Genomic DNA, 14946 nt, shown 5'->3' with positions numbered 1-14946 from the left:
GCCCCGGGATTTCGTCACCTGGGACTCCAAGCCCGCAGCCTCCGCCCCGGCAGGGTATAAAGGGCGAGGCGGCGGCGGCCGGGGCTGCAACCAGCCTGTCGCTGCCGCCGGAGCTCAGCGGCGCCCCCGTGCAGAGCCAGCCCGGGATCCGGAGCGGTGCGGGATGGACGCCGGCGGCTGCCCGAGGATGCGGAGCGCGCTGCTTTGCCTGGGTAAGCGGCGCCCTTTGGGGGCGCTCCCCAGCGGGTGACATGCCCCGGGGCTGGGGCTCGGAGCAGCTCTGGCCCGGCCCGCTGCAAATACCCTGCGTGGCTCGGTCCTGCGGTGCGTGCTCCGCTGTAGTGCGTGGGAGCGGGTACCAGGAGCAGGGCTTGCTCCAGCCGCGCCTCGGTGGCACACGGGCGGCAGGAAGGGAACCGACAAGCCCCTGCCTGTCCTTCCAGCAGCCAGGCACCTGTTCAGCGCTTCCTTTCCATCGCGTGTCAGGCAGCCGGGAAGTTCGGAGTGACTCAGGCGGCCGGATTCGGCGGTGCGGTTTTGACGGCAGCCCGCTGATGAAATCGCCCAGGGGTGTTTTCGCTGACGGCAGGTTCAGGCTCGCGGGCCTTATTGGGTTCTGGAAAGTCTTTAGCAAGTGTAGGGCCAGATTTCATTCGCACTGATCGGGATCTGAGACTGGCCCCATGGAAAGCAGTGGCATTGCTTGGGTCGTAAGGTGACAGGGGAGGGTATCGAACCTGGCCCTGGTAGGTGTCTCAAGTGCTCCCTTGTTTTCCACCACCTAATGGTTTTAGAAAATATTAATCCCTTAAGGGGAAAAAACAATTCTGTGTTCTGTTATTTCTTGTAAGCAGGGTAGCTCGGAGCCCTGTTGGTCCCATGATATTAGAGAGAGGAGGTTCCTGGGGAAATATCTTCTACTGGACCAACTTGGACTCCAAAGCTTCTCTCTCTCCTCAACAGAAGTTGGTCCACTAAAAGATGTTTCTCCACCCACCTCATCTCTCTCTTTCTTGGGATCTGAGCAGCAAGCTGGGCTTTTAAAATCTCGGGCCCATCCTTGCAGTCCCAAAACTCCCATTGACCTCAATGAGAGCTTTGCCTCTGTAAGGACTGTGGGATCCCAGCCTCTAAATCTGGTGTAATCCTCATCCCATTCAGAGAAGATTCTGCAGTCTTTAACTCTCAGTGACCTCAATGGGAGGTTTTTCCCAGGCCAGACTGAAGGGTAAGGGCCTGCCTTCTGCTAATAAAACGGTGACCAGTTGTCACCCTGATGTCTAGATTCCCCTGATGTCTAGATTCTTCACCTTTTCAGTGCGGTGCATTTCAGTAATAAATTCAGTGTATGTCTGAAAGTTTGGCAAAGTGTTGGGAGCCTAAACTGTGCATCTGTAGAGCCGGGATCCATGTTGATGGAGCAATAACAAATGCTTGTACTGCACCTTTGCTGGGCAATGGTAGTGGTGACCCAGGATTATTGCTGCAAACTGACCAACTAAGAGCATGACTTGGCTTTGGTGCAAGGAAGATCAGAATCCGGCCCAGTGGGAGTTGTGCCCAGGTATCTGAGGGCAGAGTTGGGCCCAAAGTGTTTGAAAATGCCATTCATTGCTCTGTAATTCCAAAGTCTACTTTAATGTCTACAATGGGTTGTTAATTGAGACATTAAATAACAGAATTCCATTGTTACCCTACGTCTAGTGCTTTTGAGCCTTCGCAAAGGTGCTTAACCACTTCATTGCAGCACTTAATTACAGTGCAGGTGTTTCATCACCTGCCAAGCCTATTTCAGCATGAGCTCATCAGTTTCTGTTTTCCACATTTACTTCCATGCCACTTTACATTCCAGCCATTATACAACCATTTTATTTGCCAACACATTACAAATAAAGCCATGGCCTTTTTAATCTGGGCATCGACTGTTTCCAGCACAAGGATGACATTGAAATGTGTTGTGCAAATATCTGTGAACCTATGTCTCTTTTGGCATGTGTAAAAGGCTAGATTTGACCACCCTTACTCACAGAGGGCCAGATTGTGATATGTCATATTAAAATGAGTTGAATAGTGCGTTACTCTCCAAATGGATCCATTGACTTCAGTGCAAGTAAGATGCTACTCTCTGAGAGTCAGAGTATTTCACTCTGGCCTATGGAAGAAAAATGCCCCCCTCCCCCCCTGAAATATACTCTAGTTTTGGAGAGGATGTCTTTCCTGTAGCCACTCTTAAACCCTAGTCGATTTCATGACAGAATCTTATAAAAACTATTTAGAGAAATTACTGTGGGCCACATTGTGATCCTCTTACTCATGCTGAATAGCTCCTTACCCCCAGAGGTTGTCCCAGTCAGTCCTTGATGCTGCTTGTAGAAGTAAGGTGCTACTTGGAGAGTGTATGGGTCTGATAGCCTGGCCCTTTGCGATCTAAGGAGTTTTGGTCCAGAATCTTTAAATCTCTTGAACAATTCCTCAGCTGACTTAGAGCACTAATGTAAAGGTGAAATTGTGTTCCAGAAGATAAACCTGGAAAGGAATCATTAGCATTATAGCCCTGTGATAAAGGCTTATTTTTACCTACAACACTTGTAGCCAGTCCTGTAAAAAACTAACTAAAGATGTATTAACTAGGAAAAAGAAACGTTATTTACAAGGTTAAAGGAGGTAAACATGCACACAAATGAGATAGACTTAGGTTCTGAGAGATGATAGTAGCTGCTATAATATGCAAGCTTTATATGTCCTTTAGGGCTAACTCAAGCTAAACAGCTGGGGACCCCTTGCTTATGCTCAGAAATCTTCACCTCTCAGACTTCAAGCAGCATCGGGATAATAATTCCTTCTTGATGGGGATTTTTTTTCCCGTCCCCAGCATTCACGCTGTGATGGGATGAGGGCTTGTGCACTACCCTCTTCAGAGATGTGGGGAAGCAATCAACAAAGTCTCTTGTCTACTGATGCTCCACAGTCTATAGTGTCTATAGGCCTTTTTTTGTTGGGGAGGAGATAACCCCTCTTGTGGTTATTTCACATTTGGTAATGCTTCTGTCCTGACTGTGTGGCTTTACAGTCTTGGCAAACGTGTTTATAGTTACAGAACAAACTCTTAAACATTACCTTGGGGGGGAGGGATAGCTCAGTGGTTTGAGCATTGGCCTGCTAAACCCAGGGTTGTGAGTTCAATCCTTGAGGGGGCCACGTAGGGATCTGGGGCAAAATCAGTACTTGGTCCTGCTAGTGAAGGCAGGGGGCTGGACTCGATGACCTTTCAAGGTCCCTTCCAGTTCTAGGAGATAGGATATCTCCAATAAAAATAAAATAAAAACCTTATAACATGGGATACAGATATAACATGCAGCATCCTACAAGCATTCCATAAATTTTAAGCACATTCTTGTAACTCTGATATCTATTTTAACAATACTAACACAGAGACGAGCCAGACAACTATGTGTTTGTCAGTGTTCAGTGAGGCCAAGTGGCGTTGGCATGAGCTGGCACTTGATCTGCCACCGTCACGGTGATAATGCCCTCAATTTGATTTTCCATAATCCCCACTTAAAGATGCATCTAATTGCACTGAATTAAAATATTAGCTCATCACCACTAATCTACATCCAAATGTAATGATATGTTAATTAGCACATTTGCATATAAATTAACACGTTCCACTGATGACAGTGGAAACTTTTTCCAAAGACACTTTCCCAGAGGTGCACAGGGAGGAATTCAGACAGCACATCCTAAGTGTGGACATTATAAAATACAGTTACTTTTAATGGGCCCAATCCTGCCTCCTTTTAACGTCAAAGGCAGTTTTGCCATTGACTTCAATGGGTGTAAGATCAAGTCGCAAGTGAAATAAAGCTATTAGTTGAATTATGCCTTCCATGAACAAACTGCTACATAGCATGGCCCAGAACTTAGTAGTAAAACACACTCATTTGTGCCTGCCTAACTTATGCCCCCAAATACTAGCTGTGCCTACACAACTACCTGATTTACACATGTACGTTTGGAACTTGCACAGCTGAGGCACGTGCACACAGTTATTTATGTGTGCGTAGCTTTCGCTCTCTTGTACTGTACTGAAACGTGGGGATGTGACCTGCCTAACCGGGGTCAGGAATGTTCCTCCATGTTCAATTAGTATATTACTGATGACTAGTAAAACCTGAAAGTGACACAATGACATCTGAGAAACGATTTCAAAAATAAAAAGATTGGTCTATATTGCCTTAAAGGGGGTTTAAATTTGCTGGAAGGCCGTGACGTATATCAATGAGAATCAGGTCCATTGTAATTGGAACATATTAGAATTACGTTTACCTAAGACCATACTGACCACTCTTGGTAGCTGTTGCATATTGCACGGGTATTACGGGAAATCCCTGGTATTCCACCCTTGGTCTGATTCTCTTCACCCCACACTTGGTCAACAGCAGTAAGATTCCAGTGAGGCAGCCTGCAAGTATGACTATGCTAACCTTTCGTAAAGCAGGAAAAAGCATTCCACTTGCATTCCAGCCAGGCAGCAATAAGTGTAAAAGTAACATTCCAGTGAATCAGTAATAAATACCCACCATCCCACTACACTCTGCAGTACAAGATAACAGTATTTGCTTACTGATCAAGGTATTAATACAAACAGGACCCCACCTTTCCCAGATTCCTCATTCAACGCTCTCCATAGCAGCAATAGACACACGCGAGTTGTGAAATTAACAGCCGCCAGCAGGTAATCATTATGGGAAAGGCTCTCTGCTTCGATCTACAATGCAGATCCCTTATCCACACCCCGGATCTCCTTTGCACTCCCATTGACGTCATTGGGAATGACGTGCATGGAAAAAGGCCAGCATGTGCAACAAAGATCCCCGGTGCCGATTGGGGAGGAGAATTTTGTCCTAATGCCAGAAGATACAAAGGTGTATCTGAAAATGTACTTGCCATGTTGTGCTTTGGTAATGAACTTATTTCCCCCGCCTATCTGCAGTCGCCTAACGAAGGAGCCCATCCGCTATTCTGCATAGGCAGAATGTGACAAGTTTTAGTCTGGGCTCTGACATTGGTGGGTTATTTTATTTCTTTCTGTTGCTTAACTGTGCATGTGTTCACTGTCTCCGGATGTACAGTACTGGGCCACATTGAAGGCAAGGGTTTCTAGGAGGCACTTGGTACATCATTCAGGACTAAAGGAAGTTGCAGCTTTTGCACATATAGGGATTTCCCACTCTTTAGTTAGGGTTTTTAGTAAGGCCAGGTTCTGATGTAAATCCATCAGAAATCTCTTAATTTTAGCGGAGTCATTCTGGATTTACAGTAGTGTCAATGGGATCAGAATCATACCTATTCTTTTTCTTTTTCACCCAACAGAGCCTAATGTCTACAAAGGATCTAGAGCCTTTTGGGTTAAATTCTGCTTTCCGGTACATATGCACAGCCCCCGTTGGCTTCAGTGGGATTGTCTGTGTGAACCTATCAGGCAGAATTTGGCTTGTGCTAGTTTCTAGAGACTCTGTGGAACAGGTGAAGCTGGTCTCTTCCATTCACAGAATTTTTGTGGGTGTAAGTGAGATGAGAGTTGGGGTACTGTGTATTGGAGAGATGCCTTCTTCAAAACTTACACGTTCAACCTTACCCTGTGGTATAGTAGTGTGAGCGGGGGGCTCACGAACACCCCACTCACTACCTTGGATTTCAATGGCAGCAGAGTTAGGCCAATGTTGAGCACTCTTGAAAATTTCAGCATCAATACCCAACTCCCAGGGGCAAGCATTGTGAGTCAAGGGTCTCATACAAGTAAACCTCCCATTCAGGGAGATATTTACTTGGGGAAGGAGCTCAGGATTTGGTCTGTGTTTTGGCCCAGGTCCTCAGCTGGTGTAAATAAACATAGCTATACTGTAATAAATGCAGCAACATTGATTGACGCCAACTGATGATCTGGCTCTTTGTTCCCAAATGGGAATTCATTTGGAAGGTCAGGTTTTGGGGTTGTTTTTTTTTTCCCCAAAAGTGCTGTGGCTAACTCTGCTCCACTCAGTCAAATGGTCCCATTGAAGTCAATGGCCAACACACAGTGCCTTTGAAAAACCCAACCGTAAAGGAAACCCACCTGGAGCCCTTCCCTGCTCCCATCTCACTCAACGGGAGTTTTGGCTGAATAATGCTGGCAGGATTTAATTTTAATTGATTTGGAATACACCTCTACCCCGATATAACGCGACCCGATATAACACGAATTCGGATATAACGCGGTAAAGCAGTGCTCCCGGGGGGTGGGGCTGCGCACTCCGGTGGATCAAAGCAAGTTCGATATAACACGGTTTCACCTATAACACAGTAAGATTTTTTTGGCTCCCGAGGACAGCGTTGTATCGGGGTAGAGGTGTATTTTTAATGTTTAAAAAAAAAAAAAAAACCGTTTGTTTTCCTGTTACATAACACTGTTCTAATGGCTTCCCCCCCACTCCCGGGAAAATAGGAATCTATGCCCACTTTTCCCATTACACTAGTTATACTAGCTGAAGATGTAAGAAAAGTAATAGTCTAATTTTTTCATTAAAATATTGTGTTTCAGAATAGAAAGTGACAAATATATATTTTAAGAGGGACAGAACTGATATGACTCCATGGTTAATGTTAAATACACAGTACTTAGAAAAGCCTTGTTAACTGACCTGAAGTAGAAGAGGGAAGCCTATTAGCAATAGTATAAAATGGAGTGGCAGCAGGAAGTCCATAATCATTCTGGAACTGACGTGGCTGAAACATAATAAAACTTTCTAATAACTGGAAGTTTAATAAAAAGGATGATCGAGAAATTATGAAGGCACGCTCCCTTCATTAGGCACGCATGACCTGACAAGTCGAAAGATGCTAGCAGCCCAAAGGCAAAGACCGAAATTACAGACTGCAGTGGAATGGGGCTGACAGTTAAACAGTTCATGAGCGGGTTAGCTTGTGACCACAGCAAAAGTGTTAGCAAAGCGGATTTCCTGACCAGTTGGGGCAAAGATTGATTATTCATCATGGGACTTCCGAATATTTGTAAGGATTACTATAGAAGCCTGTGCGGGGATGCACATTCCATTGATAGAATACCTGAAATTTGTACGTGGGCAGCACCTTATAACTCGAAGGATGCCAGAGTGCTTTACAAATTGTGTCTCTAGGATTTGCCCTCACTGCTATAACGTGGCCACCTCTGCTGTGTAAATGCAACAGCCATTCTGTGTCAGCAATACTGCACTATGTGGATTTCTGGAGGTGAACTGAAGGGAAATGTACCCAGTTTAAACTATAGAGCTGGAGACGGGTGACACTTTTCCTGGGATCTTGTTCCTATTTCTAAATGGTTCACAAACCAATACACATGCAAATACAGCTGGAATTTTCCAAGGCACTGAAGAGAGTTAGGCGCCTAACACCCATTCATGTTCAGTGGTGACTGAGTGCCTGACTTCCTTAGGCAACACTGATAATCCCCACCTACATGTGATTGCATGCACAAATGGGAGATTTATGTGCATAGATGGCCAGGTAAGTATCTAACTAGCCACTTGAATGAGCAAATACCCTATTTGTGGGCTCAGGCATAATAACCATGTGTGTGGTATACAAAATCAAACTCTTGGTGACCAGCTTTCACCCAGGCATCATCTGAGCAGATGGTGTCCCCTGAACCCCAGAGCAGGGTGTTGGTTCAATTCTGAGTCAGCAGAAAGATGCCATCTGCTGAGTCACCAACACTTCCTGCAGCATCTGGGGTTTCCTTTTAAAACTCCTCCTCAGTTATTGACCAACCTTGATCTTGTTTGGTTAACGAGCTCTAACAATTAGTCTCCCCATTAACTTCAATTGATCAAGCCCTGGGAACAGGAGCCTAGCGTTTAAAAACAAATTTATTTAGGAGATCAGCCGAAGCGTGAAACGGTAAATGGCAGTGAAGATGTGCACTTTCTCATATTTTGGGTGCAAATTTTGGGTGAGGGGTTCCTGTTGCATCAATGGAGTATGTACATCCCAGTGTGGCATTGGTACTTAGTTAGATCAATGTGAGATCCATAGCCCCAGTTCGGCAAAATGTCTAAGCACGTGCTTAAGTCCCATTGAAGTCCATGGGATTTCAGCATGTGCTTAAAGGTAAGCATATGCTTAAGTGTTTTTCCATAGTCCGGTCCCATGTCCATGAGGTTCATACCACTAAGACTGCAGTCAGAGCATGGGTCAAATCCTGCTCCCCTTCTCATTCATAGAACCCCAATTCAACAAAGCATTTAAGCACATACTTAAATTCATCCCGACTGAACCTAGCAGTTAAACACAGGCTTAAATTAATCCCTATTCCTATCACTATGTACTTTGCTGAATTGGGGCCATAGACCTTTAATATGGTTGTATTGCATTTTAGTATTTGTGTTTGGATTGGTTGATCCTAAGGACCATACCTGTATCTGTTCTCTGGCTATATTAGTAGGCTTATGTTGAGATTGTGATTAAACTCTAGAAAGAAACTCTCTCAAACTAAGTACTCCGAATTACTATAACTAGAAGAAATTCCTCCAATGCTGCTTTTATTTCTTTGCGCCATTAATAGGAATTTTTGTTATTTGTCTGTCCCATAGGCTTTTATCTATTGCAAGCTGTCTTTGGTACAACAGTGATCCCATTATGTGAACCAAATGAAATGGAAAACTGTACAACAGCACTGAGTAAGTATGACATTTTAACACTGCCTCTTTAAAAACATGGCCCCTTCAGCAAAAGTCTTCAGTGTCTGGCAATTCCCATTTTTCTCAGGGGGGGGCTGAGCACTTTTGAAAATCTGGCCCATAAACTTGAAGCCACATTTTAAAAACAAAGTGAGTTAATATTTTAGGGCCTGCAAGGTGCTGGGGCTCAGAAGAGTTCCGAAAGGTACTAAGCATCTGGCAGGAGCCAACCCTGAGTCTCTACTGCCTTTTATTAAACTGAAAGTGTTAAATAATTATGCCTCAGAAAACAATTCACTGTGGTACAGTATCCACTGATATAGCTACTCTTGTATCTTGGGCCCAGAATTCCCAATAGAGAAAACAATCAGGGTGGGATTTTCAAAGCCCATCTCAAGGGTTTGACTGCCTAATCCTTATTTATTTTAATGGGAATTGGCTTTGCAAATTTCAGCCCTAGCCTAGGTTTCATAAGAATAAATGCAAATGATACAGTTTTAAGAAATGCAGGCACAATGCTTGGGGAAAAACACTAACGAAACATTAACCAAATCTACTTCCAGTTCAGACGGAGAATAGCCCGCGGGTGGCTCAAGTCGGGATAACCAAATGCAAGCCTGAAATGCAAGACTTCTGCTTCCATGGGCAGTGCATGTACCTTGTGGATTTAGATCAACATTACTGTAGGTAAGAGGAAATTTGTAGAATACCATTTTGCATTTCTTCCTGAGTTCGAGTGCATACATGAATTACACGCAGTTGCATGAACTGGCTTTGATCTCTCCTTTCACCTGCTTTCAGACTCTGTCACATGAAAATCAAACGCAATTTAGGGCCCTGATGCAGCAAGGTATTTAAGCCCTTGCCTAACTTTAAGCATCTGAGTAATCCCCTTGACTTCAATGGGACTTGAATTCATGAACTGATTGCAGTCAATTGGACTATGCATGTGCATAAACTTAGGCACATGCTTAAATATCTTGCTGAACTGGGGCCTGAACCTGAAGAGGGAAAAACCAAAATAATGACAAGTGCACATAGGATGGCCCATTATTATAGATCTTAAACTAGTCATTGGTCAATCATTGGGGCAATGTGTAGGTCACTTATGCTGGTGTAAGTGAGGAGTAACTCTCTGGATTTAAACCAGTGCAAGAGAGGAAAATCTGCCCGACAACTTCTACATACAGCATGTGACTTCCCGAGCCTGGTTTGGGCCAAACAGCCCATTGTTTCTTTATGAGCTTTGCCTCCACATGGCTCTGCAGGATAAGATCCTGGATATCTTATGAAGGCATTACCCTCTTCCCAGAGATGCTAGAGCACTGGGGTTTATTGAGGAAACCAATTCAATCCTAGAAATTAGAAATGGAAAAGAGCTGTTAGATCATCTGGTCTTGCATGTGCCATTGCGTGATTGTTCTCTGCAGGAAATTTTCCAGAGCTTCCCCATCCATAGTCATCCATACTGACATTGGGTTTCAAACCAGCACAGTGTATTTTTCTATAACTGTGACTTCCTTTGTTTTTTCAGGTGTGATGTAGGCTTCTCCGGGGTCCGATGTGTGCATTCGGAACTTGTCACACAGCACCTGAACAAAGAATATTTGGCACTGACCGTTATTTTAAGCCTATTTTTCCTCATTTCAATCTTGATTGCGACATACTACTTCTACAAATGGTAAGGCGCTCTCATATTTTACTGTGTGCTCTTAAAATATGACTCCGCTTCTCCAGCTAGGGTGAAAAGCTTTGGTTTTAACGAAGATGGCAGATGAGGAGTTCACAAAGAAGTCACATTGAGATTTATTTATTTATTTTTGCTTGATTACATTAAGTTTTTTGGATACTGTGCATGCTTATTACGCTGCACTTAACAACTTTTGAAAAGGGCGGATTAATTATGTTTGCTTTGGCTACGTGATCGTAAATGAAACTTTGTGTTGTTGCTAAAATGTATGATACATTGTTGGCATCATGAATAGCACTAGTTCAAACAATGCACTAATATTCCTCGGGCACAGCTGTATCCACTGAATATGGAGAGAAACTAGAATGAAATCCATCTGGGGTCATGCCCACAATCCGGACAGCAGGAAGTGTGGGCTCACCCTTCTCTGTAAGGACTATAGGGGCAGCTCTATGGAACCACCACTAGATGGGTCACAGACTTGGCTCAGTTATCTACTCCAGACTACTCAGGTTCTGACTCCTGGTGACGAAACATCCAAACCAGACAGGTTTCCACTTTATATATGATCTAAATAACTAAGCAAAAAGAATAAAAGGGGGTTAATATCAAATAACCACCTTAATCTAATTACTAGGTTGGTCCAACCATAACCATTAAACCAATTGTTCTTTAATAAGCTATCTAATAAGTTGGGAGCATGGGATGTTTGTTTAGCAGTCAACATTATCCATCTCCATGCCAATTGGTATTTTTAGATATACTGCAGAATGGCTGAAAGAGGGGTTCACATCACTCCCAGGTTGAAGACTACAGCTCTGATGCTAGTTCAGGCAGCCTCCCCAAACTGTGGGTGGTTAAGTGACCGCAAGTCTCTTCCTCTATCCCTAGGGTTATATGAAATGTTCCAATATAACTCAAGATGACATAATTTGTTGCACTTTAAAATTCAAAGGAATCGCGTAGGGGAAGATAACAACCTGATTTCTCAGCATTAAATACGCAACTTCTAATGTGTAATATGTGATCTTTCAAATAGCAAGATTGTTTAACCTAGGGCAGTTGTGGGTGTTTTACCTAGTCTCTGGGTGCTGTTCGCAGTTAAATTCTGTGGGTTCTTTGTGTGCACATATGCACACCCTCTCATTACTAGCAATGTGCTGTAGTTCAAAAAAATTCCAAAAGCAAGAATACTAAGATGGAGGCATCCCTTTACTAACAAAACTTAGAAAAAGAAAACAAACCCCCAAAAGGTCAATACTTATGCAGGAGGCTTGTTGTATCTGCTGTGATTTAATTCAGGTCTATGGTTGAAATGGTTAGCTGGTGATTTTCTTGGTTCAGTTGTTGAACATAAGCTCTAGCCAGCCAGCAGATGTCTAGCTCTTCATGGGATTTAAGAAAGTGCTTATGTACTACTTTGAACAGGGAAGTTTTTTGCTCAGCAACCTTGTAGGATGGAAGCTTCTATGGAGAAGTGGAATAAGTGCTAGAGCTACTTAGTTATGGCACAGTTATGCGATTTATTGCTTTTTCTCTGGAGGCAATGGTTTAACAACCTCTCTGATCTTAATATTTCCAGGTACCAAAACAAGAAGGAGAGGCAAGCCAACAACCAAGAATACAAGGAGGTTGATGTCCATGAGAAGAACCCAGTGCTGCTTCCCTAGTGAAGGGGGAGAGAAACACACGCGCACACACACAGACCAAGGATTTGTCAGCTCGCAGCTATTTAATATTAACCTTATTTTATTAATATTTATATGTTCTAAGCAAAACAATTTAAATTTGTATTGATCAGAATCAATATACAGGTCAAAATGGATTTTTTTTAGTATAAATAGTTGCCTTTTATTTTTAATGTTTTTATTTTTATTTTTTTATTTTATTGTTGAATATTTAATACTATGCAATGTGGAGAAAAAAATCCTACCTCTATGTAGGATTATATATAGATATATATTTTTGTAAGAAATGTAAGCTTTTTGCCAGTAATAGCTGGTCTACCAAAATACTTTGTTTAAAAAAAAAAAAACACAACACAATTTTGTATTTGTTCATGTGAACATAATGAATGTACTTCTGCTTCTTAACATTAAATCTTCTAAATTGGGTTGAATGAATATGGTGTATCTCCTGTTGTATACTGTTGTAACAACAGCAGGCAGTTTACCTGATCCATGCACTAGCCTTCAGAGAAGTTTCAGATAATCAGACATGAACACATGGAAAGTACCTCTGGCCCTGGGAAATGTTGCTCCTCTAATCAGACAGATGTTGATTGCTAGTTTGTAGTTTTGGGGGGGGGGGTGTATTGTCGTATATTTGTATCATGTTATGTTTCATACCTATGCAGGGGGATTTTCACGAAAACTAAACTGAGGTCTAATATTCAGCTTTCAGTCAAGGCCTTGTTATTGGCACAATTTTGACACCCATGTGGGAAAGTAAGGAGGTGTAAGATGTTCTCTTACTTTTCTAGGCAGGCTACTTGCTGCCCCTTAATTAGGGGAGATTGTGATAATGATTGTAAATTAACCAATTATTTATATACACCGTGAGGACTGTCTTCTTATTCGGAATATTTAAGTCACACGTTCCCTGACTCAGGAATGATCTCTTACAACAACTCCATTTGCATTTTGGGACCGATAGGCAACTGTTCTGTTAGCCTCATATCTGCTGCCGGATGGGCCTTGTCCACACTGGAAAGGGTTAGCAGGCATAGCCAAAACTTCCAGTTGAGCATTAGAAAGTCTGACCCACACAGGTTAAAGGTGTGGAGAGGTGGCTGTAGCCAGGCAATTTGTCCCTGTATGTGTCTGGTCTGTCTCTCTCAGTCCCCCCCCCCCCCCCCCGTGTACATCCCACATATGGAGGCTACCACTGGCTCTTCTCTTCCTGTGACCAGACATGTCTCCCCACTCCCCCCTGCCCACACCAGTACAGATAAGGCACAGCTGGTGGCTGAATGGCCATGGGTGAGAAGAAACTGAAGCATATGTTGCTACTGGGTCTGTCATACATGGGAGGGAGGGGGGAAGTAACTCCCTTTGATGGACACCCAGCCAACCAGTTAGCTGTAAAATCCCTCTTGGTCTGTTCTCTGCTTGCTTTACCTGTGAAGGATTAACAAGCCCACAAGTAAAAAAAAAAAAAAAAAAAAGAGTGGGCACCTGACCAAAAGAGCCAATGGGAAAGTAGAACTTTTTAAAACAGGGAAATAAACTTTCCCTTTGGTCTCTGGGCTGCAGGGACGGAGTGGGAATGCTGTGTTAGGCTTGAACCAGGTATGAACATTCATCTTCCATCCCTAGAAGAAATTATTTGGATAGGGAATGTTTAGTTGGACACAATCAGGTTTATTTTGGCTTGTGGATCTCCTCTGTGCTAACCCCTGATGCTTTTGTTTGCTTGTAACCTTTAAGCTGAACCCCCAAGAAAGCTATTTTGGGTGCTTGATTTTTGGAATTGCTCTTTTAAAATCTAGCAAAAAATTCCAGATGTAATTTTTTCCTTTTTGTTTTTAATAAAATTTACCTCTTTTAAGAACAGGATTGGATTTTTGGTGTCCTAAAAGGTTTGTGCATGTTTGATTAGCTGGTAGCCACAGCTAATTTCCTTTGTTTTCTTTCTCCGCTCCTTCCCTGAAGGGTGGGGGGAGCTGAAGGGGCTTGAGCGTACCCCACAGGGAGGAATTCCCAAGTGCTCCTTCCTGGGTCTAAAGAGGATTTTTTGCATTTGGGTGGTGGCAGCGTTTACCAAGCCAAGGTCAGAGAAAAGCTGTAACCTTGGGAGTTTAATACAAGCCTGGAGTGGCCAGTATTAATTTTTAAAATCCTTGCGGGCCCCCACTTCTGTACTGGGAGTGACAGAGTGGGGAATCAGTCTTGACAGGGACCCACTGACCACTCAAAATGGCTGAGCATGTTGCTTTCCTCTGTTCCCCTCTGCTATGTGATGCAGCAGATGGCCCATCAGTCTTCATCAACCTCAGCTGTAGCTTCCTAAACCCAATGACATCTTTGTGGGAGCAAAATCGTACGGGGAACAAACTCAGTCCCATTGTACGTTGGCGTTGCTGCCCATGTGTTCCTCTGGCAGGTGGACTCAAAGCAGGGGTGACAATGACTGCACTGTACTGCCTACCAATACCCTGACTGGATCTCACCGCCAAACTTCCGTTCTTCTCTGGAACAAGGCAGGAGTAAAAAAAACAAAGAAAAAAGGGGGGTGCTAGCAAACTGGGTTTTCTTTTTCACAAAGCTCAGTACAGGCATAGGACACAACTGGAGTTAGCAGAGCAAAAATAATGTTAATGCATAATTAATGGTGAATACTAGTGACACTTTTGCAAACCGTTTAGGCCAAAATTTGCCAGACTTTTCCATTAGTAACTAGTAGTTTCTGGTAGCTTGAAATCCTTAACAGACTGAGAGTGCAATTTGGTGGGATGGTGGCGAATTGGTGTGGCCGTACTGAATGAATGGTGCGAGAACATGGCTTGACATGACTGAACTGCGAAAGAGGATTTTGGGA

The 14946-nt window shown here is 43.4% G+C and overlaps 1 protein-coding gene across 1 annotated transcript; it reads left to right on the top strand.

Moving 5' to 3' along the window:
• The first annotated feature begins 163 nt into the window (after positions 1–163).
• On the top strand, positions 164–12077 carry EREG (epiregulin). The gene is made up of 5 exons (XM_065405833.1): positions 164–212; positions 8631–8717; positions 9281–9404; positions 10252–10398; positions 11990–12077. The coding sequence occupies exons 1-5, from the start codon at positions 164–166 to the stop codon at positions 12075–12077; spliced, it is 495 nt and encodes a 164-aa protein (XP_065261905.1).
• The last annotated feature ends 2869 nt before the right edge of the window (positions 12078–14946 follow it).

Source organism: Emys orbicularis, chromosome 5 (genome assembly GCF_028017835.1).
Source record: "Emys orbicularis isolate rEmyOrb1 chromosome 5, rEmyOrb1.hap1, whole genome shotgun sequence".
NCBI classification, from domain to species: domain Eukaryota; kingdom Metazoa; phylum Chordata; order Testudines; family Emydidae; genus Emys; species Emys orbicularis.
This window is presented reverse-complemented; position numbering and strand designations above follow the sequence as displayed.

Excerpts from the sequence above, each read along its gene's own strand:
- EREG (XM_065405833.1), top strand. The coding sequence starts at position 164 with ATGGACGCCGGCGGCTGCCCGAGGATGCGGAGCGCGCTGCTTTGCCTG. Across the intron at positions 8,718-9,280 it reads AAACTGTACAACAGCACTGA|TTCAGACGGAGAATAGCCCG; the intron begins GTAAGTATGACA and ends ATCTACTTCCAG. Across the intron at positions 9,405-10,251 it reads TTAGATCAACATTACTGTAG|GTGTGATGTAGGCTTCTCCG; the intron begins GTAAGAGGAAAT and ends TTGTTTTTTCAG.